Raw genomic sequence first — 25,000 nt, 5'->3', positions numbered from 1 at the left:
AACATGCTCTCAATTACCTCCTCCTTCCCCATCACACCTCTAACATTTGCTGTCTACCTGAGGAAAAATTCTCTGGAGTCTACTTGGGGTATAAAAATAGCTATGTAAACATTTCCAAGCAAAAATCCTAAAAATTCTAGATTTTTGTTGCGTATTTGGGAGACGTACTTTTATCCTCCCATTGTTACTTTGTGAATTGCTTATCCAGCCTCTCTTTCCAATCCTTTCTAATGTCCTATGATTGATTCTTATAGTTATCATGCAGTATTTTATATGCTTTACTAATTATTCCTTTTTTAATGGCACCCTCTGTTCTAGATTCTACTAAAAACTCTACGAGTGCTGGTCTTCCGCTTAGGACCCCCATATTTCTTTCCCCTTGCCTTTACTCTGATATTCCTTGATAGGAAAGCCAATGTCTAACCTGCAGTCCAAATAAATTCTTGGCATCTTCCCATTCTGTCATCGTTCCCTCTCTAGGTATTTGCTCCCAATACCTTGGTTCTTTTACCAGTTTTCTCCAGTAAATTCCATCCCTCTTTTGCCTATTGTTTTTATCCCTAATTGCACTCCTCCCTTTCAGCAGAATCTGCTTTCTCCATTACTGTTCCCATGTTAGCTTAGTTCTCAGGATACTTTCTGCTACTTTATGGATGTAATATTCTGCATGATTATTGTTATTCTCCTTAAAGGCCTGCATCCAAAATCCCAGTCTGTCCTTGTTTCTTGAGCTCCCCCTGTTTCATCATCATCCCTTTCCACTTTGAATTGTTGATGTGGTGATGTTCTATCTTGCCTTCATTCTTACTTGATTGGGCTTGGATTCAATTCTCGGATCTGTCTCAGCCTTCATTTTCAAGCTAGAGGTCATCTGCCAGCTTGTGGCTAACTCCCTATCCCAGCATGCTGTGGAACCATCCTCATCTCTCATTTGCTGCTAAACAGATTGAGTGTTCGTCTGCTAGCTCTAGCTAAGTATTACTCTCTTCTTGATATTTTCGATTATTTTTTAGTTACTATTCCTTGGATTACTATAGATTTGTAGGTTTTTACTTCTACTTGTAATATTTGTTTTTCGTTCTTGGGCTGTTTTTTGATATTGGCTGTTGTTTTTTTCGCTAGGTGTTGTGTTTCTTATTTATTCCCTTTCCCGGCTTGTTATTCAGTGTAGTTGGTGCGTGATTAGTACAGTTTGTTTAAATTACAGAACTGTACCAGAGCCTTTTTAAGTTAGAGAGCTATGTCCTTGGTTATTTCCTGTAGAACTTGTTGTTTTTTGTTTGTATTATGATATCCTTAGTAGCTCGACCTGTTTGTTAGAGGGTTGAGCCAAAAAAAAAATGTTAGTTTGGTTGGTGTTGCTTTTAGACTTTCTCGTTTCTCTGTGTTCTGTAGTTCTTAGTAGCTCGATCCGTTTAACTTAGAGGATCGAGCCAAAAAAAAGTCTGTATCCCTTTTTCCTTAGGACCGGTTTAAGTTAGAGTTGTGAACTTCCTTTTTCCTTGTTACTCTTGTTTTCGTCTTTGATAAGATTCTAAACCTATGTGATTAAAGAAGTATGAGAGATGCAGCAAAAATATGCCTCTCAGTGATAAACACACCTTTTGTGTTTATTGCTTTGGTGTGGTCCATCTCCAAGGGTCATGCTGTGTTTGCCACTCTTTTAATCATAGAGCCCTCCTGGAGAGGAAAGATAAACTAATCTCAAAAGACCTACTTAAAACCCCCTTCTTGGAGGCACTGGAAGAAGGTCCGGGTTCTTCTAGGTCAGATAAGTCCCCTTCTGCAAAGTCAGACAAATCTTCAAAATCTTTCAAAAGACCTTCCTCCTCTTTGTCCTTGAATCTGGCATACACGATTCCACGTCTGTCCTCCTCAGATCCAAAATCTTTTGGATCAGACACGGCTCCATTGGCTCCGACACCTTCTTGTTCGGTGCCAGTGGAGTTTGAGCTTAGGAGCCAGTCCCCAACTTTGGAGCCGGTCTCCTCTATCTTCAGATTGCCTATATTACAGAAGACTAAATCTCCCACTCCCTCAACCTGATCTTCCAGGAGTCTTTCAGATGATGACGTGGATCGGGTGGGACAGAAGCTGTTGCAGACACAGGCACTGGCCAAATTAATGTTGGATCCCACCTCCACGTCTTCGGATCTGACAACATCCACTCCCTGTGCTCCAAATTCTCTTCTGATCCAACCACTGGCTTTGGAGTCGGAAGGTCCTGAGTTGGTACTAGTGGAAGTGTTAGCTCCGAGACCCACCATGGGTTCCACAGATCAGGCCACAACTCAGACTTCCTCCATTGGAGCTGGAGAGGTCTGTCTATGAGCCAACACTCTCCAGTCGGGTCCAGGGAGGTGAGTTGGATTGGACAGCTTTCGGATCTGACTTTGCCTCTTGGGGGCCTCAGCTTGTGTGAGTTCAGCTCCTACCATCGTCCTTGGTTCCAGATGGTCCTTCATTTTCTTCGGATCTGGGGATTCCTTCAAATCAGGGATGGTGGGGCCTTTGAGGTCATGAGGAGGGTGCTGTCTCCACAGACAGGTCCACAGTCCTCTACGAATGTTCCTCCCTCTATACCCTTGCACCCACAGGGATGCAGAGACCCTAGGCCTCAGGACGCCCCACAGAGTACTCCCCCACTCTCCCCAAAACCTCCCCAGAATACCCTTCTGAAGAGGTCCCTCGAAAGAAAACATGCAAGAGGAAGCACTTAGCCTCCTCGGAGGAGTCCATCACTTCTAATATGGACCTTGATGAGGCAGAAGGGTACCCACAGTCACCTCCCGATGTCTCCTTTGGAGACATTCTGGAAATGTTAAAACAGAGAGATGACTAGAAGTCCACTAACACTTTGGTGGAGGAGTATGGATACCTGAAGGCCTTTGGGTCTCACCCTTCAACCTCTTGTGTGACTCCACCATTCAGTGTGCCCCTTGAGCTGATTTCTCGAAAGGTGTGGGAGTCCCCAGATTCCATGGAGCCTACTCCTAGGAGGCCAAATAAATTTATTATGGCCTCCCCTGACAAATCTTTTCTGGAAAAGAGAGTCCCTGTTGATGCCATGGTCGTGGCAGCAGCCACTAAGAATGAAATCTCAGAGACATCTTCTGTCCATCCTCCACACAAGGGATCCAGGACTGTGGACAGGTACGGAAAGCGCATTTTTTCTTCAGCGGCTTTTCTCTGAGATCATTAAACTACCTCACACATTTTACGAGACTGCAGAGGGAACTCCTGAAAGAGCTAGGAAATACCCTTCAAGCTCAGCAGCTGAAGAAGTTACCGACAAAGTAACTTCTCAGCTCACTACCTTAAACTCAGTTGTTAACGCGTCCATCAGACTCATATCCTTTGAAGCTGATGGAGCGAGTAGAGCAGCAGGTTTTGGAATTTCCCTAAGGAGACATTCTTGGATGCACTTGTGTGACTTTGCGGAACTCTAAGTCTTCCTTTGTTAATGCCCCATTTGACATCTCTTCTTTGTTCGGGCCTAAGGTTAAGGACACACTGACCAGGTGTGAAGAGCAAGGAAAGACTCTGTCTGCCATAGGAGTCCATTTTTCCATGCCTACTAGACCTTATCTCAAAGATCAGAAAGGTAGTGGTAAGATGTGGTTCTGAAAATCACAGAGACCTTTTCAGGACACACATGGTGAAAGTTCCCCCAGAGGCAGAGGGGGAAGTAATAATGGAAGATGCTGACCTCATGGCACAGGGGCTCTGTAAAATCAGAGTGACAGAGAATCTTTTTTTGGTAGGCCCTTTCAGCACTCCTGAAAGGAGGCCTGATTGTCCAGCTCTGGAGGTAGTTGGGGGTCGCTTATTTTTGTACCCAGACCCTGGTGACAACTAACAAAAGACAAATGGGTACAAAGCATCATAACCAGAGGTTATGTCATCCTGTTTTCCTTTCCTGCTCCAAAGATGAAAAAAGTTCCAGACATTTCACCCAGTCAGAAGGAATAGGCAACTCTAGAGATTCAAAAGACAAAAGAGTTGTCCAAGAAATCCCCGCAGACCAGCTAGGATTCAGAACTTATTCAAGATTTTTTGTAGTTCTAAAGAAAACAGGGGACTGAAGACCCATTCTGGATCTCAGCATTCTAAACAAATTGCTAAAGAGGAGCAAGTTCTTGATAGTGACTCTGCAGTCGATACTCCCATTCTTGGGAAAAGATGATTGGATGTGCTTTGTATATCTCCAGGATGTGTACTACCACATAAAAATGGACAGGCGATCCAGGAGATGCACTTTCGGCTGAGAGCCAGTCGCTACCAGTTTTGAGCTCGGCCCTTTGGCCTCACTACAGCACCAAGAGTGTTCACCAAATGTATGGCAGTAGTAGCGACTCACTTGAGACGTTTAGGATTCCAGGTGTTTCCGCAATTGGACGACTGGCTTTTGACCACCACAACCAGGCATATGCTAACCAAGGCCAGAAATACAACCTTGCAACTCTGCTTCCTCCTAGGGATTACCATAAACTATGAAAAATCTGCCTTGGTGCCTTCTCAGCATGTGGTATTCATTGGGGCAGAATTATTTTCAACACAAATGACGGTGAGACTCCCACGAAAGCTCCGGCGAGGATAGTTCTGAAATCTCTAGGGATCATGGCAGCAGCAATACTTAGTTCCCCTAGCACGTCTACGTATGGGGATTCTTTAGTGGTTGTTGTCCACTCAGTGGTTGATGCAAGAACTACCATTATCTCACAAGATAATCATAAAAGAAACTTGCAAAAAGGATCTTCGATGGTGGCTACACTCCACTCAAGTGACTCTAGATCGACCGCTTGTTCAGTCCAGTGGCCACTGTGACCACGGATGCCTCCCAGATGGGGGTTATTATCTGGAAAGGACAGTCCAAGACACCTGGCAGACCAAGAGGCCCACTTGCACATCAGTGTCCTAGAGATGAAGAGCGGTGCTTTTAGTTGTTACAAGCATTCAAGAACTCTCACCCCTGGGAACCCCTGCAGTCCAGACAGAAAACATGTCAGTCGTATGTTATATAAAAAAAATATGGAGGGACCAGATCTTACCCCCATGTCGAGAGGCCCTGAGAGTATGGCAATGGGCATCCTCCTCCCAATGCTTTCTGATAGTAATGCACATCCCGGGGAAATCCAGCGTAATAGCGGACAGACTCAGTAGATCAATTCTGATGCCTAATGAGTGGTCCCTGAAACAGAAAGTAGCAGAAAAAAAATTCTGAAAATGGGACCAGCCTTGCTGCGACCTGTTTGTGACATCCATGAATACCAAATGCAGCAGGTACTTTGCCCTCTTCCCCTCTCTGGGGGAGTCAGCAGGGGATGCACTTGTACATGATTTACCCCCGGGTCTCCTCTACGCTTTACTCCCCTTCCACTAATTTTCATAGTCCTTCAGAAAGCCAGTTGTTTGGGAAGGGACTTGATACTCATTGCTCCATACTGGCCTCGGCAAATCTAGTTCCCCTTCCTGTGGCCTCATCTTCAGGAGGAGCCATGGGTTCTGGACCCAGTTCCAGACATTCTGACTCGTGCGTCAGGAACACTCCACCCATCCCTTCAGACCCTCAAACTGACAGCGTGGCTGCTCCGATTCCAATGATAGACAGGCTTCCAGCCCTCTCTTCTTGGGTTAAACACATTCTAATTTCTTCTCATAAGGCTTCAACGAGAAAGATTTACAAAAACAAATGGAGAAGATTCTGTTTATGGGCTGCCTATAACCACATCGATCCCCTTTCTGCTCCTATTAGTTTCATCCTAGACTTCCTGGCTAAACTATTCAATGAAGGTGCAGCTACAGCTACTATTAGAGTTCAGCTAGCAGCGATCTCAAACTTCCATTTGGGAGATAATGGCACTAATATAATGTCCCATAAGCTATGTAAGGCTTTTCTCAAAGGTACTATTTTGTTAAGACCACCTATTAAGGACCCTCCAATGCCTTGGGATCTGAATTTTGTTCTATCTCATATAGTTTTTCCTCCCTTCAAACCAGCATTGTCTTGCGAATTAAATTTTTTGACCTGGAAAACCGTTTTCTTGGTGGCTATCACCTCTGCTAGAAGAGTATCAGAGTTGCAAGCGTTGTCCATAAAGCCCCCCCATATTTGCTTTTCCATAGAGACAGTGTGTCTTTATGAACAACACCCGCTTTTCTATCTAAAGTGCTTTCAGAAACAAATTTGAACCAGTATATTGAGTTACCAGTTTTCTTCCCAAGTTATGAAAACAAAGCAGAGCACATGTTACATCAGTTGGATGTACATAGGCAGTTACATTTTTACGTACATAGAACTGCTGAATTCGGTAAATCTGATCAACTATTTGTTTCCTTTTCAGATTCTAAGAAAGAATCCCCTGTGTCTAAAGTTATGCTTTCTAAATGGCTGTCAGAATGTATAATCTTTGTTTACAAGTCTCAAAATAAAGAACTTCTGCAAAAAGTTAAGGCTCATTCTACAAGAGCCATTGCTACTTCTTCATCCTTTCTGGCTAAGGTGTCTATTGACACTTTTTGTGCAGCAGCAACATGGGCTAAACCCCATACCTTTATCACTCATTACAAAGTCAGTTTGGCCTCCAGGAGTAGGGCCTCCTTTGGATCCATGGTTCTGAGGAATATTCTCCTGTGAGCCACCCAAGAATTAGGTTGCTAGGGACGCTGTCCCAATCAAGTAAGAATGAAGGTGAGATAGGACATCACATAAAGATGTTTAGTACTCACCATAACGTTCTGTGTGTGTTGTCCATTTTTGCCTTCATGTTTACATCCCACCCACCATTCCCCCCTTCCTTTTTTTTTTTTACTCCTAGATGACCAGATCTAGTTAATTGGATCCCCTTGATCTCTGCACTTCATCGGCCTCTCAGTCTTTCATTGGGGTGAGGCAATACGATTATAAACTTGGGGCAAAAAAGATCTGAAGATGGTTCCAGTGCATGCTGGGATAGAGAGTTAGCCACGAGCTAGCAGAGGACCTTGAACATGAAAATAAAGGTCGAGATGGATCCAAAGATCGGATCTGAACTCAGTCAAGAAATAATGAAGGTGAAGATGGACAACACACATGGAATGATATGGTGATTACATAACTTCTTTTTTTTGTGCTTGTGCTGCTATGTATAGTTGGCTTAACTGTGTAGTTTTGAAATACTCCTTCAAATCAGGTAATCCCAATCCGCCCTGTTTTACTGGAAGAATCAGACTGTCACACTTGACTCTTGCCATCTTCCCTTCCCAGATAAAGTCCCTCAGCTCTTTATTAATTGCTATCCACAACTTCTCTGGTTGACAAAAATATGGCTGACCTGTGTGTAAGACTAATGGGACTAAACATTTTAACTGCTTGTATCTTACTATCCATAGCCATATGACAAAGCTTCCATTTTCTCAGTTTTTGTATTATCTTTTGTTTAGTCTCTTCCCACATATCCATAGCTGCCACACCGGAATAATTTTGAATCCATACTCCTAAATACTTCATTTTATCATGTCCCCATAAATATGGATATTGCTGAACCAATTCATGTGTGGGTACATAAACTAACACTGCACTTCTAACATGTGATGTAAATACTGTCAGTAAAGCTAGAGATGATGGCAAACTAGTCTACTCCTTATTTCAAGACTTGGCTAAAACCTTTTATACAGTTTGTCACAGTAAACCTTTACTTCAAATGCCATCATTAGGTGTCTCTCGCCCCACCCTTCTGTGGTATAAAAGCTATATATCCAATAGTTATCAGCCAGTAAAATGTCACTCTCTTTATAACTCCCAGTCACCACTGATGTACCACAATTTTCTATTCTTGGTCTCCTCTTCTTTAACATTCTCATCAACACCCTCCACACATCCACAGAACAGGCCTCCCTAATACAGTGCACAGATGACTTGACACTCATTTGCACATCTGACAATGTGGCACACCTCCAAAAAATATTCTGAAAGCTTTAACAGCAACTGAAACATGGCTTTGTAACTCTTAACTCATGATTAACTCTTAAAAAAAAAAAAAAAAAAAAAAAAAAAACACAAAACTCAAAAAGTACTACTATTTTTCCCCAAATCCCTCTCCTGTGAAAGAACAAAATTTAAAGGCCTCTCTCTTGATAATACAAGCTCTGAAGTAACTTTTCATAGTTAAGTATTAGGGATGATAGTGGATGATAATCATACATTTGACCTGCATGTGCACAATTGCAATAAGAAGAACTAATCAGAAATTAGTGATGCTTTATGGAGCTAAAAACTTTCTCACTGACCCAACTAAAGCTACACTTACTACTGCTTATCTCCTTCCCACATTTCTTTATGGTGCTGCCATCCTTACTAACCTTCAAGCATCTCAAATATCAAGACATGAGAAATGCTATAACAAAGTTCTAAATTTACAGCAAATACCCATTTTGGAACCCACCTGTATAACACTAAAAAGGCTAAATTAGTTAGAACTACTCCATCAACTAACATTTACAGAGCCCCTTACCACCTATAAAATTATCCTAAATCCATCTGCTTATCTGGCAGAAAATAACATTCTACACAATTATGTTCCTAGTCGGTCATTACGATCTGATGACAAAAAACTCTGTCCACAAACTTGTCATAACCGCTGGGCATTGTGTGTACTCATACCATGTTGCTAAGGCCTGGTACTCCTTGTCTCTATTCATCAAGTCAGTACCGCCCCTTTCATCCTTCAAAGCCATTCTGAAAGACTTCCTAGCCAAAAGCTGTCTGTGTTCATGCTCAACACCAGAACAAACTGTATCAATAAATGTGGATAAAATACCAGTTCTTACTTTAGAGCTCATTCTCCCTTCTTCACTCACTTCCTTACTTCTGTCAATTTCTTTCCCTTGGCTTTATTTCTAAATGTACCATAAGCCTGCTTTTCTCTCACTTCATCTTGCAGTTTCTGTTTGTATTATACTAACTTCTTTCTGTAACTGTTAAAGCATTGTCATATAACATGTATCTACTCTTAACCAGTGTTTTCAAATTATGTCTAATTTTGGTATAGTTATTTAAACTGTATTTATTTGTATTATTTTTAATGTCTGTAAAACTATTATCATTACAATGTTTTGTAATACTTTGGAGCTTTTCTCCCTGGGCCTCTGCTGAAAATGGGCTCCTACCCAATTGGACTTCCCAGTAATCAAATGTCAATAAATAACTATCTTTATCCTACAGTTTTGGGTCTGCCTCTTTAACTCTTCACTCTCCGATTTGACTGTGAACAAGTTGATTTATTGTAGCTATGATGTTTTTCATTAAATCACAGTTCTAGTGGTCATATCTACTGGGACATCGGCCACACAAACAGGAATGTATGTGACTGAGTTCCAGAGCTCAAAACCATTCCCCCTAAGCACAACAGACACCCTTTCCCTAGGATGTCAAGACACTCACAGTATAAAGCTGACATCTGCCTTTGCTATCTTGCGACTTTCCTGCCACAGTTCAATATGTTTGCTTCATATCTTCAAGAAAAGCGATTGGTTTCTCTGCATAGTTAAGTCTGCTTCTGGAGCCAGACAAGTACTCCATTGAGAAAAAAATTCTGTTTGTGCTTAGCTACAGGTGTAGTGTTAGTTTTTGAGACATCAGTCTCATGTCTGGGGTGAAAAAAAGGAAGGATCATTTGTGTTTAACATGTTGTTCATAAGGATTACCACACCCGTTGCATTTTTTTTGTTATGTCTGGATCACGATGATCAAGGGTAGTGTGTTCATTACTGATTTATGCCCTAACACTATCCAAAGTAGAGACCACTCCCTGCAGCACTACCCAACAAAGAGGAGGCTTGACGCCTTTAATAGGTCTGCTGTAGCACCCATTGGATCATCTTCCTCCTGTGGCATCTCATTAGAATGAAATTAAAAGAGAAGGCAGAGAAGGATACAGGAGTTTTGCACCAGGTGTCCAGTATCCAAGCTTGGTCTAGAGGTGCTATTCCAGTGATGTGCTTTTACAGCCCCGGGGCCGAACACTAATTTATCCACAGGCCTCGGAGACTGTCCCTTTGGAGGCTGACATGCCTTCGGATAGTAGAACTTCTCACTGGGCCAGAGTTAGATAAAGGACTTACTCAGATGCAAGGGCTGGAGTGGTCTTGTTGAAAGCCTGCTTTCTTTTCTGAATGGGTTTACAAGACCCTGACTACTTTAGTTAAAGAGGATGTTGCAGGTCATGGCATAGAAGTTGTACTTTCCCATTTGGAGACTAAGACTTCCAATGTAGATATCCCTCTTTAAAAGACCCAAAAGATGAAGCACAGTTCCCCACTTCCCAGCCAGTTTCTGCATCCAAGACTGTGGGTGGTCCTTCCAATTCTGCATCTCCTACTCCCTAGTCTTTCTGTGAATTCTGGTTCTGCATTGTCCAGTGCCTGCTGAAAGTCATTCAGAGCTTGCAGCCAGACATCGAAACTTTGCTATAAGAAAGAGGGACCACTCTCCTGTTGAGGGAGAGTACTCACAAAAAGTAAGGGGGAAACGGATTTATTCTTCAGAGTTGTCTTCTCCTGTAGGCTGTAAAATAGGTGTTGAGGACACCGTTTAAGTCCCTCTACAGAGGAGGTCTTTTTAGGGGGACACATTCTAGTATAAAGGATTTCTTCAAATGGGAAGGAAGGGAGGTGTCAGAGGCCCTAAAGTGATACTTTGATCTTCTAGGCCTAGATGCTCCAAAAACAGTGACCACTCCTCTGTTCTTGGGGGCCATTGAGGATGTTCTTTTGGCAGGTTCCCAAGAAATTCACTCTCAGACTGCTGCCCAAGAGAAACCTGACAGGTTTTATAAGGTGCAAGATTTCCTCAAACATCTGTACACAAATCCACTGGTGTTCCAACAGTGATGTCCATGGTTCCATAGAAAAGGGTCTAAACTGATTCTTCTCCACAGCACACACTCAAATGACAAAGTGAGTAGGGCTTTGGATAGATTTGGGAACAAAGTTTATAGGTCTGCCACTTTGGCCTTCAGAATTATTAACTGCCAGACACATATGATTAAGTTCTAGATGACTCTCTTGGACTATCTAGGTGAAAAAAAAATGGAGAGGTTTCTGATGCTGACTTTGGGGCACACATACAATAAGATGCTAAAGTACTCTAACAAATGTTGCTGTGATTCTAGAGCTGCAGTATCCAGGGCAGTAGACACGGGCTCTGTGATTAGGAGATGTGTGGATGAGACTTTAGTCCTTACCAGAGGATGTTAATGTGCAGCTCCATAATGACCCTTCAAACAAGAAGCTGCTTAAGAAAATGGGGAAAGAGGCAAAGGTATGCAGGTATGAAACATATTTTCCATCACCCCCTTGCCACAGTTTGACAAAAACTATCCATCTAAGACAGAGCCCATCTACCACAGGCAGAGAAAAGGCCAATTTAGAAAGAAATGGCAGGACGAAAATAAGTGAAATCTTGTGGGACCCCAAGGGGCTCCCTACAGCTGGGAGCAGCCATGACTGCATATAATCAATCCCTCCCTCCTTCCCATTCACCCCAAATCCAAACCCCAGCCAAGCCACCAGGACTACTGGGAGACTGTCTCAATGACTTCTGGTCTGGAACAGCATCGCAGGAGACAATTGGGTTCTCCAGGCCGTTGTAGAAGGAAATTAGTTAAAATGTGAGTCAGCCAGGTATGCTAGACATTCCACCAATGGCAAGAAACCACAACAGCATCTGGAATATATAATTAAACTAAGAACTCCTAATATGTGGTGTAATAAAACTGGGTCCTACCTAACAGAGTAACAAAGGCTTGTACTCAAGACTCTCCCTAGTTACCAGAAGAGAGGGGCCTTGGAGACCTCTTTTAGACTGGTCAAGGCTAAATACTTACATAAGAGTTGTAAAGTTGAAGATGTTGCCCCTACTGTTTCTACAGACTCTGATGGTCACCCCGGATTTAAAAAAATGCCTACCTCATATTTCAAAATACAGGGACCACTGGTGTTTTCTCAGATTCAAAACAGTGGGCTTGCATTATCAGTTTACCTCATTGTTGTTGGTTTGGCCACCGTTCACAGGATATTTACCAGGTGCCTGTCTCCAGTGATTGTTTTCTGTAGAACCCAGGACATCCCAGTTTTCCCTAACTTGGATGACTGCATAATGTTGCCAGTGTCTCAAGAATGGGGCCTGTTCAAAGGTCATGATAAGACTCCAAAGCCAGGGTTTACTCTCAACCTTCAAAAGTCCTGTATCTATTTCTCTCTCTCTCTCTCTTTTGCAGGGTAATTTTTCTGAGCCCAGAGTTGGATACCAACCTGCAAATGGCATTCCTTCTATCAGACAAAATAAAATACCTGCAGAAATAGTTTTTGCTGTTAACCAAAACAGAAGTAGGCCACAAGGCCACAGCCAGAGTGTGTCTCAAAGCTTTGGGTTGTATGGCCCCAACAATTCTGACAATTCTCCCTGTCAGGCTATGTATGAGGAAGCTCTAGTGGTTTCTTAGATCTACATGGAGGCATTGTGCCCAACCACTGGAAAAGCAGATTCCCATTCTGTGTTACATTTCCAGGGAACTGGAGTAGTGATACAAGCAGGGTAGACTGACTGTGGGATTCTTTTCTTCCCTAGGGACCACCCAACCAAACCATTACAACATTTGTATTAGACCTGGTTTGAGGACCATTCATGGTAGATCTCAAAGTAAAGATATGTGGAATGATACTCAGAAAAAGAAAAATATCAGTGAAAAAACTATTGGCATTGATTAAAGCTGTGAGCATTCAGGCAGATTTGCAAAAAGAGTAGTAACAGACAGCAGAAGTATAATGTAGTACATCAGCAAGCAGGGTGGGACCAGATCCTGCCCTCTGTGCAGTTTAGCAGTGCCTGCTTGTGACTTGGCCCTGTAGCACACAGTGTTAGTCAGGGCACTACAATGGCGGACCATTTAAGCAGAATAAAGGCAGACCCTCACAACTGGATGTTATAAAGGAAGGTTTTCCTAAAGTTAGTGCACAAATGAGGGTGTATGCTTCAGACAGACCTTATTGCCTTTCCTGAAAACAGACAGCTGAAAATGTTTTGCCTAAGAACACCATGCAAAGGGTTTGAGTAATAGACACTTTTGCCATCAAGTGGACAGATCTGTTTTGATATGACTTCCCTGTTCTTCTTTACTCCTAATGATGATTCAAAATGTGAGGCCGGATAAGTCAAAATTTTGTGCACTTTTTTGGCCCAGGCAGCACAGTTTCTCCTTTATCGTGAAAATGCCCATGGGAACCATCAGTTGCTTCTCTTAACAATTGACATACTGACAAAGGGTCCTTCATGCAGTTTAGCCTAGAAATACTACATCTCACGATTAAGATGATCTACAACTCATGCCTTTCAGATACTAATACAATGAGGATGAGTTAAATATCGTTAAGGAGGTGAGGAAGCTTGCCATTAGAAGATCCTATAACCATTACCACCATAACCTATGGTGTCAGGCAAGAATGCAGAACCTTAGCTCAGCACCAGTGTCTCTGATCCTTTAATAACCTCTCTGAGCTATTCAGTGCAGGATTGACCTATTCTTTTATTAAAGTTCACTTGTTCACCATCTCAGCCTGCCAGCCACTGGACTCACACCTGGTATCCCTGAGGGCAGTAATGCAGTTCAACAAAGTGGTGCTGCACCTAAGACCACCAAGAAAGAGAGCAGCACCCCCATGGGTACCCGAAGTCTGTTTGGAAAAGGCCTAGCCAGACTCCCCTTTGACCCAGCTGTTGTGAGCCTCTACTTAAACCCAGGGCAGTATCTAAAGAACCTCAGTCCTCACCACTGCCTCTGGTAAGGGAGTGTCACTGAAAGCAGGGCTGGAACACACAATCCCCCCTAAGGGTACACTGGGAACAGGCTCCAAACCTGAGACTGAACTATTTGCTTCAGTCTAGATCCCCAAATGAGTCTTCACACTACCCACTGCAAAACACTGTGTCCCAGTTCTAGGTATCTGACACACTCATTCTTAAATGTTTGATAATCACACATACAAACACTCTTGGGAAAGACTGGCACAGATTTACCTGCTATGTCCTCTTTCCCAAATTCCACGGTAATTCTGCCACCAGTCAAAACACCATGATACCCTTCAAAAGGGGTGTTCAGTTATATTGAATACAATATTGATTTTAAGGATGACATGTAATCCAAGCAGTCGGGCTTTTCACAGTGGCCCTGGTGTTATCACAATAAGCATAAACACTCTCAGGTTACTAAAAGTACTTTTTAAATAACAAGCTACAATAGAAGGTAGTAAAATATTTAATAAATAAAAATTATTTAAAACATATATACACTGAATAACTGATTTCAGTAAACCACAGAGTTTCACCCACAGGAATTACAAAAATAATACTGTAGGATAGGTTTCACATTGATTAAAAAAATCTATCTAACTGTAGATCAGTAACTGTCTAAAGATTAAATGTCCCTGTCTAATCTAATTAACTCAGCAAGGCAAGATGATACCCTTACTTCTTCAAGGCAAAATAAGAATATGTATCCACTGTTCAGGCTGTTATCTGGTTCTCAGTGACTGGAACAGTAACTACTTCTATTTCTGCTGAACAGCTGTGGAAAATTCTTGAGTGATAACTACTGGTCTGGAAAACAACAACTGACAACTACAACTACTGACCTACTGCTGCAGCTGCACTACACTGCAAACAGCTGACTCAGAACCTGCTTTTTGTAGCGGAATCTTAAAAGTCACACAAAGCAGTTATGAAAATTCTACTCTCTCATTTCAGACTTTTGAAAAGTAAACAGAAACAGCTGCTGTGGAGATTCCATTCCTTTCAGCTCTGTCACATGATGACATCATTTTGGGTCAGCTGATTGGCACAACCTTCATTAAGAATTCTTTTTAAAAAACATGTACATTTGGTCAGCCAGAAGAACACTGTTTAATTCAAACATCTTGCACAAATCAAATAAATGATCAAAAAAACATAAACTTATTTACAAAGTTATAGCTAGTCATGCTGGCATTTTAACACATGGTAATTTATAATTATTTACAAGTATTTACAGAATTGCAGCCAGACATGCTAGCACAGATAACAATATCTGATATACTCACATTTCTCCTCCCTTTAAAGACTCAAGGTAGATTTTCAAGTGACCCTAGAAAATCGTTGCTTGAGAAAAATGGGGCTGACTGAAAATGTATCAACCAGTACTGTATCTTGAAAATCCTTCTGTATTGACATTGCCGAAATCTGGACTGGCTAATGTAGGGGGTCCTCCCAAAACCTCTTTAAGCTTCTGGAATGCCTGCTTATAATCTGTGGTCCACACTACCTTATCTGGCTTGTTTTTCCTTGTTAGGTCAATAAGGGATGCAGCTATTGTACTATAGTTGGGCACAAATTCCCTATAGTACCCAGTTATCCCTAGGAATGCTCCTACTAAGATGTGATCTACTAACCTCTGGAAGGTTGCTGGGACATTCATCATCCCAAAGGGCATCCTTGCAAACTCATATAATCCAAAAGGTGTTACAACAGCTGACTTCTCTCAAGAAATGGGAGTCAAGGGTACCTGCCAATATCCTGTAGTCAGGTCAATAGTGGTCAGATACCTAGCCCCACACAGCTTTTCTAAAGTTTCATCTGTTCTAGGCATGGGGTATATATCTGACTCTGTATAACTGTTTAAGTTTCTGTAGTCTACACAGAATCTTACACTGCCATCTTTCTTTGGTTCCAATACTACTGGGGAAGCCCAAGGACTACTGGAGGCATCCTTGTAAACTCATATAATCCAAAAGGTGTTATAACAGCTGACTTCTCTCTAGAAATGGGAGTCAAGGGTACCTGCTAATATCCTGTGGTCAGATCAATAGTGGTCAGATACCTAGCCCCACACAACTGTTCTAAAGTTTCATCTGTTCTAGGTATAGGTATATATCTGACTCTGTATAACTGTTTAACTTTCTGTAGTCTACACAGAATCTTACACTGCCATCTTTCTTTGGTTCCAATACTACTGGGGAAGCCCAAGGACTACTGGACTCCTGCATTATACCTCCAGCTCCAACATCTCCTTTATCTCCTCCTTCAAAGTCTGTTTGACTCACTCAGAAACCTTATAAGGAACTTGCTTGATAGGCCTTTGGGGTCCCGTATCCACATGGTATTGCACTAGGTTAGTACACCCAGGTTTCCTGGTGAACATGCCCCCAAATTCCTGTAACACTGCTCGTAAGTTTTTAACTTGAATAGGGGATAGCCGCTGAGATATTGCTACCTCTCCCACAGAAGTATCAGTCCTAGCCTCACTGAGGAGGTCAGTTATCAGATCCCCCTCAGACTCTTCCTGCCATCCACTGCGAATACTCAGCAGCAGGGCATCCCAGTCATAAGATTTCATTAGTTTAACATGATGCATCTCATGTTCCTGCCTATTAAGTTTACCATGTAGTTAACATCACCAACTTTTGCAATCCCAGACCAGTAAAAGTTTTCTGTAATGTATCTCTTAGCATGCCTTATGCCCATATGACCTGTAAAAGGAATGTGATGGGCTATGGCTAGAAGTGCCAGACAGTAGGCTCTGGGCCCTGCCAACTGCCATATTACCTCACCCTCTAGCCCTCCCACAGGGTTCCACTCCGTATGCAGTAACCCTTTACTATCTGTAAAAGAAATATCATGGGGTATGGCTAGAGGTGGCAGAAGGTAGGCTCTGGGCTGTACTGACAGCCACATCACCTGACCTTCTAGCCCTCCCTCAGGGGTCCACTCTCTGTACAGTACCCCTTTGTTATCGACAAAAGGAATGTCACAGGCTATGGCTAGAGGTGCCAGATGATAGGCTCTGGGCTCTACTAACTGCCGCATTACCTCACCTTCTAGCCCTCCTTCAGGGGTCCACTCTCTCTACAGTACCCCTTTCATATTGACAAAAGAAATCTCATGGGGCTATGGCTAAAGGTGCCAGATGGCAAGCTCTAGGTTCTACCCACTGCCATATTATCTCACCTTCTATCTCTCCGTCAGGAGTCCATGCTCCATCCCAGCATACAGACTTCCCTTTTTCTTGAGCATCAGGTGACTCCTTAGCTGCCACCCTCAAATCTCATAAGGTAGGGTCTGAAAGCTGTTCCTGTCTCAACTCTACTTTTGTGACCCCTCCTAGCTCCCCTTCCACAGGAAGCCCAGTATCCTCTCTCAGTGGTGCCTCACTGTCAGCCCGGATAACACCATTCACCTATGTCCTTGCAGTCACCATGTCTACAGAAATACCAGTACCTACCAGCAGCTGCGGTTCACCTTCAGGCGCACCACTACAAGGTAGCTCCCTCCCTGAAGTAACCACATCACCAGCCCCAGGTTCAGAAATAAGATCTGTCTGGGTCTCCCCCATGCTACCAGATCTGTGTGCCTGTCTACAAGCTTGACTGCATGTCACTGCATGCACACAAGATACTACACTATCAAAATCATTCCCTATTAGGACATCTGCAGGGACATCCTCAAACACACCTACCTGCTTGTTCTCTTCTACACCCTCCCATTTAAGATGAACCCTAACCAAGGGTGTTTGGAATGGGGTCCATCCTAGAGCACTGATTGGTGTGGATTCCCCAAGCATGTACTGCTCCGCCTTAACCACTGCATACCTCACAATGGTTATATCAGAAGCTGTATCTCTCTTAGTGGTCTGTCTTCCATCTACTAAGATAGGATACACATTTTGGTGATAATTTGGTGCCTCTGTTGTTTCCAGACAACTTATCACCGGCAGTCTGTCATTCCTGCCTTCCTCACCTTTTGTTTCTCACTTTACTTCAATGGACATTTATATGCTACATGGCCCCACTGATTACATTTGAAACATCTAATCCCCGATCCTGACCATGTGGTTGAACTAGTTACTGGTGAACTCTGTTGGAGTGGTTTAGGCTGCCCCCTGTAAGTTCCCTTATGTCCTTGTGCAGCACTGGGAATCCGTTTCTTATGCATTGGTGTCCTATGTGCCAAGTAGAGATCCCCTTTTCTCCCCAACTCATTTGCAGATTTATACTCTTGGTCACCAACCAGATCCTCATGTCATCAGGCAAAGTGCTGAGAGCTTGTTCCCTCACTAAAAGGACTGCCGGTCCTTCAAACATGGTGACCTGACACCCACACACCCACTTGTGAAAGTAAGTACTTAAATCAGATGTAATCACATATATTTTCATCTGCCTTGTGTCTATGTTCACAAAACGTTTTTCTGTACATTCAGGGAGTTAATTTTAAACAATTTAGTAAACATTGTTTTACGCAATCATAATTGAGTCAATCAATATCAGACAGTTTAGCAGTTGCATTAACAGCAGTACCATGGAGTAAGGGGGTAAGGAACCATGCCCAAAGCCCTTGGTCAACATCATATTGTTTACATACCCTCTGAAATATATAAATAAATCTATCAAAGCCATCTCCCTCCCTGTACTGAGGAAAAAGTTTACTGACCTTTGTGGCTTCTGGGGTTCGGTCAGTCCCTTCCCCATTTACCCTGTCAAAGGGTTAGAAGCTGCTTTTCCTGTTGTCTCTGTTTCTCATTTTCTTCAGCTTCCATCTCCAAATTTTTGTTCTGCAGTTCATGCTGATGCTGCTTCTCTGTCTTCTCAGTCTCCAAATATTTAGATTCCATCTCCAAATACCACATACTGATACTGATTCTCCTTCTCTCTCTCTCCCTTTCCTCAGCCTCCAAGCATCTGGCTTCCAGTTTAGAATGACACTGCTTCTGTCTCTCCGCAGCTTCTAGTTCGAGTCTCGTTAATTCCAAACAAATTTTTAAGTCCTCTGAAGAAAAGGTGCACTGTCTTTTCTCAGAAGGCTGTTTATCCCCAACGCCAAACTGGATATCCTCCGAGCTGTTGGTCTTCTCTGCGACTGTGACTAAGGCTGAGATCATTGCTTCCTTAGTCAGGTTGGCATGCAGCAGTCCTTTGTCTATGAACACCTTTGCCAAATGGTTCCTGGTTAGCTTGCTATAATCCTCTGCTGGTATCTTTGCCTGCTGTCCCTGACTAAACTGACTAAAAAATAATTAGAACTTTTGTGAAATGAAACTCTGTATGTTTACCTTGTGGCTGTCGAGAGTGCACACCTCAGTGGCAGCTACCCACAGGCTACTAAAACTGAATTAAAATATCCCACTGCTCTGCCACCAAATAATGTGACAGCCTCGTACTTAAACCCCGAGACGTAACTAAGGAACTTCAGTCGTCACCGGTAAGGGAGCATCACTGAAAGCTGGGATAGAACACACAATTTCCCTTAAGGGTACACTGGGACCAGGCTCCAAACCTAGGACTGAACTATTTACTTCGATCCAGATCTCCAAATGAGTCTTCACACTACCTATTGCAGAGCACTATGTTCCAGTTCTAGGTATTTGGCACACTCACTCTTAAATATTTGATAATCATACATACATACACTCTTAGGAAAACTGGCACAGATTTACCTGCTATGTCCTGTTTCCCAAATTCCACGGTAATGCTGCCACCAGTCAAAATACCACAATACCCTTCAAAAGGGGTGTTCAATTATATTGAGTACAGTAAATATTGATATGAAAGCATGTAATCCAAGCAATCAGGCTTTTCGGAGTGGCACTGGTGTTGTCACAATAGGCATAAACTCTCGCAGGTTAGTAAAAGTACTTTCTAAATAGCCAGCCACAATAGAAGGTAAACTATTTAATAAATAAAAATTATTTAAAACTGATTGCAATAAACCACATAGTTTCATACACAAGAATTATGAAAATAACACTGTAGGAGAGGTTTCTCGCTGATTGAAGAAAACTCTCTCTCTCTGTAGATTAACTGTCCCTGTCTAAGTTAATTAACTCAGCAAGGCAAGATAAGAATATATATATATATATATATATATATATATATATATATATATATATATATATATATATATATATCCACTGTTCATGCTGTTGTCCAGTCCTCAGCAACTGGAATAGCAACTCCTCCTGTTTCTGCTGAACATCTATGGAAAACTCTGAGTGATAACTACTGGTCTGACAAACAACGACTGACAACTACAGCTACTACTGAGTTACTGCTACAACTGCACTACACTGCAAACAACTGACTCATAACCTGATTTTTATACTAAAATCTTTTAAGAGTCACAGAGGGCTGTTATAAAATTCTACTCTTTCATTTCAGACTTTTGAAAAGTAAACAAAAACAGCTGCTGTGGAGATTCCATTCCTTTCAGCTCTGCCAGACGATGACATCACTCTAGGTCAGCTCACTGGCATAGCCTGCATTCAGAATTCTTTTTTGAAATACATGTACATTTGGTCAGCCAGAAGAGTACTGTTTGATTCAAACATCTTACACAAATCAAAGAAACAATTAAAAAAAAAAAAAAAAAACTTATTTACAAAGTTATAACTAGTCATACTGGCATTTGTAACACAGGGTAATTTATAATTATTTACAAGTATTTACAAAACTGCAGCCAAACATGCTAGGACAGGTAACAATATCTTATAGCTTCACACCAGCAGCCACAACTTGTATGAAATTCCTGACTTAGGAAGATTACTCTGCTTGTTGTTATCACCTAAGCAAGAAGAGCAGATCTCCACATACTAACGGGTAAGAAACTTCTTTCTCTTTTTCCATAGGGATGGGGTAACTAGAGAACCAACCTTTCATTGGTACTCAATTTTGTGATAGAATTTTCTTTCAATCAGAATATCCAGTTACCTGTGTTCTTTCTGACTTCTCAAAATAAAAGAGAAGGAATCCTGTATTTCTTAGATGTACAGAAACAGCAAAACTATTATTTACAGTGGACCAAGGACGACAATATCTCTTCACCAACTACAGCAATATCACTGCTGTAACTGTCTGATTTACTCCTCCATCTCCTTCCACTTCTCCCTCCACAATAGCATGCTGTTACCATCAACAATAGCACATCTGTTGTGCAGACTCGCTTCCTCTAAACTAACCATCATCAGAATGCCCCCCTAATATATCACTGACATTCTGAAGGTCCTAATCTACTTCTTATCCCAAATACATGTCTCTATGGCTGTCACGTACCTCTCTTAACTTTTCTGCTGTATATTCCTCGCTAACCCATTTCACTAGAACTTCATCTCTACCAAATCTCATGCTTACTTTTTCTCTGTCTCAAAGCTTTCATGTCCACTACAAAAAGATATATTACTCTCTCTCTTTATTCTTTCACACTTGTGTCAGCTGAATCTGGGCTTCCATCAGTCATTAAACCCTCACTGCCTAACTATTTTCAGTACTGTTTTTGTATAAAATAAATCCTTTAAAGTAAGTATATTTTACAGTACAACCACCAAAACTGCTTTTTATTAATTTTTGCAAAAGATTTGCTTTAATGTTTGTGCACTATAGTGCATCCTCTAAAACAGAATTTGTGTAATTTTCATCAAAGATGCCCTTTGATGTATGTGTATTGCACAGTTCTCACATATGACCGTATAAGTGATTTTGTTTTAATATTTATTTTGCATGTTGTACGTTTTTGTATGTTACCATGGAGCTTTTCTCTTCAGCCTCTACTGAAAATAGGATTTAATTCCAAGTTGGACATTCCCACTAAATAACTGTAAATAAATAAAATCAGCAAATTCTTAGGCCACCTGCTACTATCCTAAAGCTCTGGGAATCATCCTAGTAGATAAGGCTACTACAGCAGTACTCTAACAAAGAACCTAGTACACTTGTCTAGGAACTGACTACAGTAGTAGATATTCGAGTCGATCAGTGTTGCATTACCACATCCCTTCAGGTTTGTCATCACTACTTTTGTTCTTTCTAGATTGTAGGCATCCCAGACTGGGATGGGGTACCTCTCTCTTTCAACCTTTCCTCCCTTCCCCCTTGCTTAAGGTGTTTTGTCTGTTTGGGTTTGGGAAGCTATCTTGGGAGACTGGTCAGTTCCCCTCTCCTTTTTCTGAGCAGCTTGGGACCTTACTCTCCATTATTGTAACATGCTTGTAATACTTCTTTCTGTGTATCTTGAAAGGGCTTCTCTTTCTTCTATGTGGGCAGGAAAGCTGTACGATGGCCTAGGCAGATGCTCGCTTTATTCTTGGTAAGTCTTGACATCTTAGGAAGAGCATCCACCACATGCTAGACAAAGGGGGACACCTGTGACTAAGTCCCAGCAGTTATGACTACTGAAACAATGATCTACTCGAACATGTACCACTAAGACAGGTTCTTGCACAATTGTACTTTTCTTAGCCACCTGAAAAGTGACATTGTGATTTTTATCCAGTTTACAGATGAATAAATAAATAAACAAGAATCTCAAGAGCTGCATATTAAAGGACATTAAGAAGGTTTTAATATAAAAAGAAAAAAAAACTTTTGTTTGACATGATAGCCTATATGTAGTACCAGAACTGATATTCTGAGTAATAAGATTTATGATGCAAGTTTGAAATACAGCTTGGAAGATATGTTTGGTATTGTTAGCATGCCCTTCCACTTCTTGTTTGAAAAATAAAATGAGAATTTTAATACCATTTCATGATTTTTTATGACTCATGAAGTTTCCAGTTTATTGACTTTTGTTTCAGAACTGTGAGGCAGCTGTTGTTTACCTTTCTCATCTAATGTCATTTACTTTTAGTTATAGAATAAGACAATAAATAACACTTTCAGATTTTTGTTGAGTGGAAGTTGATGGATGCTTTAATAAAAACAAGACTTACAAAGTTTTGCACAAACAAACGTTTAGGTAATGGTCTTCATCTTCTTACAGGCAATGAAAGTTCTGTCAAAGAAGAAACTTATGAGGCAAGCAGGTTTCCCACGTAAGTGATTACAGTAGTTTTTTTTGTGAAATATGTATGCAATGTTTAATTATACCAACTACAAACTGTTCTGCAGACCACTGTAGAAAAACAAAAGCAAAAAAAAGATCCTGAACCTAGTAAATTGTCAGCTTAAAACATTCCAATCTATGTATTTAACATTTATTATTAAGTATGGGCATTGCCTTTTTTGTTCACTTAAAACCTTATGGATAATTTTGTGATAAGATGTTTCTTATTTCACTTGCACCACTGCATCTGTTTTTGTTTTTAGTGTTCTTTGGTTCACCAGTCTCCCAGAGACCATAACGCTGTATCCCTCATGTACCCATTTCTTTTTCCAGAGTCTGAGGACAACAGTAATGGGAAGAAAGCGTTGGAGGCCCGCAGAGGGAAATCGGGACATTTTCTGCTAATCCTTACACCTTTTGTTAAAATCTGCCATGGTGTAGTGCCTGTTACATTTCTGTCATGTGCAGTTGTGTACTTCTGGGCACCCAATATGCCAAGGTAGAAAGTCATGCTCTCCTTGTTGTGCTTTTCTATCCATGATGTACACCTGTGGTCTCATTGTACAAGTGTCATGTCTGCACTATGGTCTGTTTTAAGTTTTTCCCTTGAGGCATGAGCTGGCATCAGCTGCTGCCACCTCTTCGTGGCAGGCTTCTGTAATGTTGTGCTTGCTGTTCAGACTCAAGTTAATTTGGGCATGGTCAGAGGGTTATACATTTATGCCACAGACACAGTCCACTACACCTGATTGTTGCCACTACTCGGTATTTGCTCAAAGTTTAGTTCTTACAAGTGTGATCTGAATTTGACCAGTACTGAGAGTGAGTTTGGTGTGCTGTGTTATTTCTTCATTTTGAAATATTGTATGCCATTTCTGTTTATAACAGCCTGTTATAGTTTGCTAGCTAACCAGACTGTCTAAACAAGGTCACTCTTCCAGTTTGGTTATACCCTACTAATCAGTTCATCAGTTTACCGCTAAATTATTTTTGATATTACTATGTGCTTGAGGACATTGACTTGCCATGTTCTCAGTGATACACTAAGCATTCTCCTTCACCAGGAATCATAGGTGTGAAGTAGGAGAAGATTCCATGTGGGGAACCTCTACAAACTTATCAGATGCTGTTTAGGTGCAAAGCTGTACTGTTGAAACATTCTTTTACATGTCACATCTAGCTAGACGATTTACAGGCCAATATAACTAGTTTATTTTATGACTTATCTCTCTCTCCTTCTGTCTGTCTCTCTTTTTAATTTCTCCAAATGTTTAAGCATTTTTAATAGCATGGCAAAAATGGTCCCTATTCATAGGTCAAGGTGTGGTTAAAATTCATGAGGTCTGTTTTGAGTCAGTGTTTTCATGATTGGCAAGAATGCTGTTCTCAGTACCCACAGTGTACCCAGAAGTGCCTCCTCCTGTAGTTCATATGGGGGTTGCCTATGTTTGGTAACATATCCAAGTACACTTAGAAATATATATGTGTGTCTGTCTATATGTGTATATATATATATATATATATATATATATATATATATATATATATATATATATATATATATATATAATGTGTGTCTGTGTATATATATATATATATATATATATATATATATATATATATATATATATATATATATATATATATATCTGTATGTGTGTATGTGTATATATACATATATATGTGTATATATATATATATATATATATATATATATATATATGTGTGTGTGTGTGTGTATATATATATATATATGTGTGTGTGTGTGTGTGTGTGTGTGTGTGTGTGTGTGTGTGTGCGTGTGTGTGTGTGTATAGCTATATATATATATATATATATATATATGTGTGTGTGTGTGTGTGTGTGTGTGTGTATGCAGTGGATATAAACAGTGTACACATCTCTTTTTTTTAAAATGCCAAGTTTTTGTGATGTAAAAAATGAGACCACAATAAATCATTTCAAAACTTTACCCACCTTTAATGTGATCTATAACGTGTGCAATTCAATTGAAAAACAAACAAACCTGGTAGGGGGAAAAATATAAAAAATAAAAAACGTACAATAAGTTGGTTGAATAAGTGTGCACACTCTTAAACTAATACTTTGTTGAAGCACCTTTTG

General features: G+C 41.1%; 1 protein-coding gene across 1 annotated transcript in view; it reads left to right on the top strand.

Moving 5' to 3' along the window:
• The window catches only part of CAMKK2 (calcium/calmodulin dependent protein kinase kinase 2), a 1,901,640-nt gene that overhangs the window by 981,096 nt on the left and 895,544 nt on the right, over positions 1–25,000 (top strand). Inside the window, exon 5 of the mRNA XM_044068653.1 lies at positions 22,814–22,865. Within this exon, the coding sequence (XP_043924588.1) occupies positions 22,814–22,865 (52 nt within the window). The remainder of the gene's footprint in view (positions 1–22,813; positions 22,866–25,000) is intronic.

The sequence above is a fragment of the Protopterus annectens genome, chromosome 4.part0 (genome assembly GCF_019279795.1).
Source record: "Protopterus annectens isolate FY-2018-M chromosome 4.part0, PAN1.0, whole genome shotgun sequence".
In the NCBI taxonomy this organism is placed as follows: Eukaryota; Metazoa; Chordata; order Ceratodontiformes; family Protopteridae; genus Protopterus; species Protopterus annectens.
The sequence above is the reverse complement of the archived record's forward strand: the minus strand, read 5'-3'. Positions and strand labels throughout refer to the sequence as shown.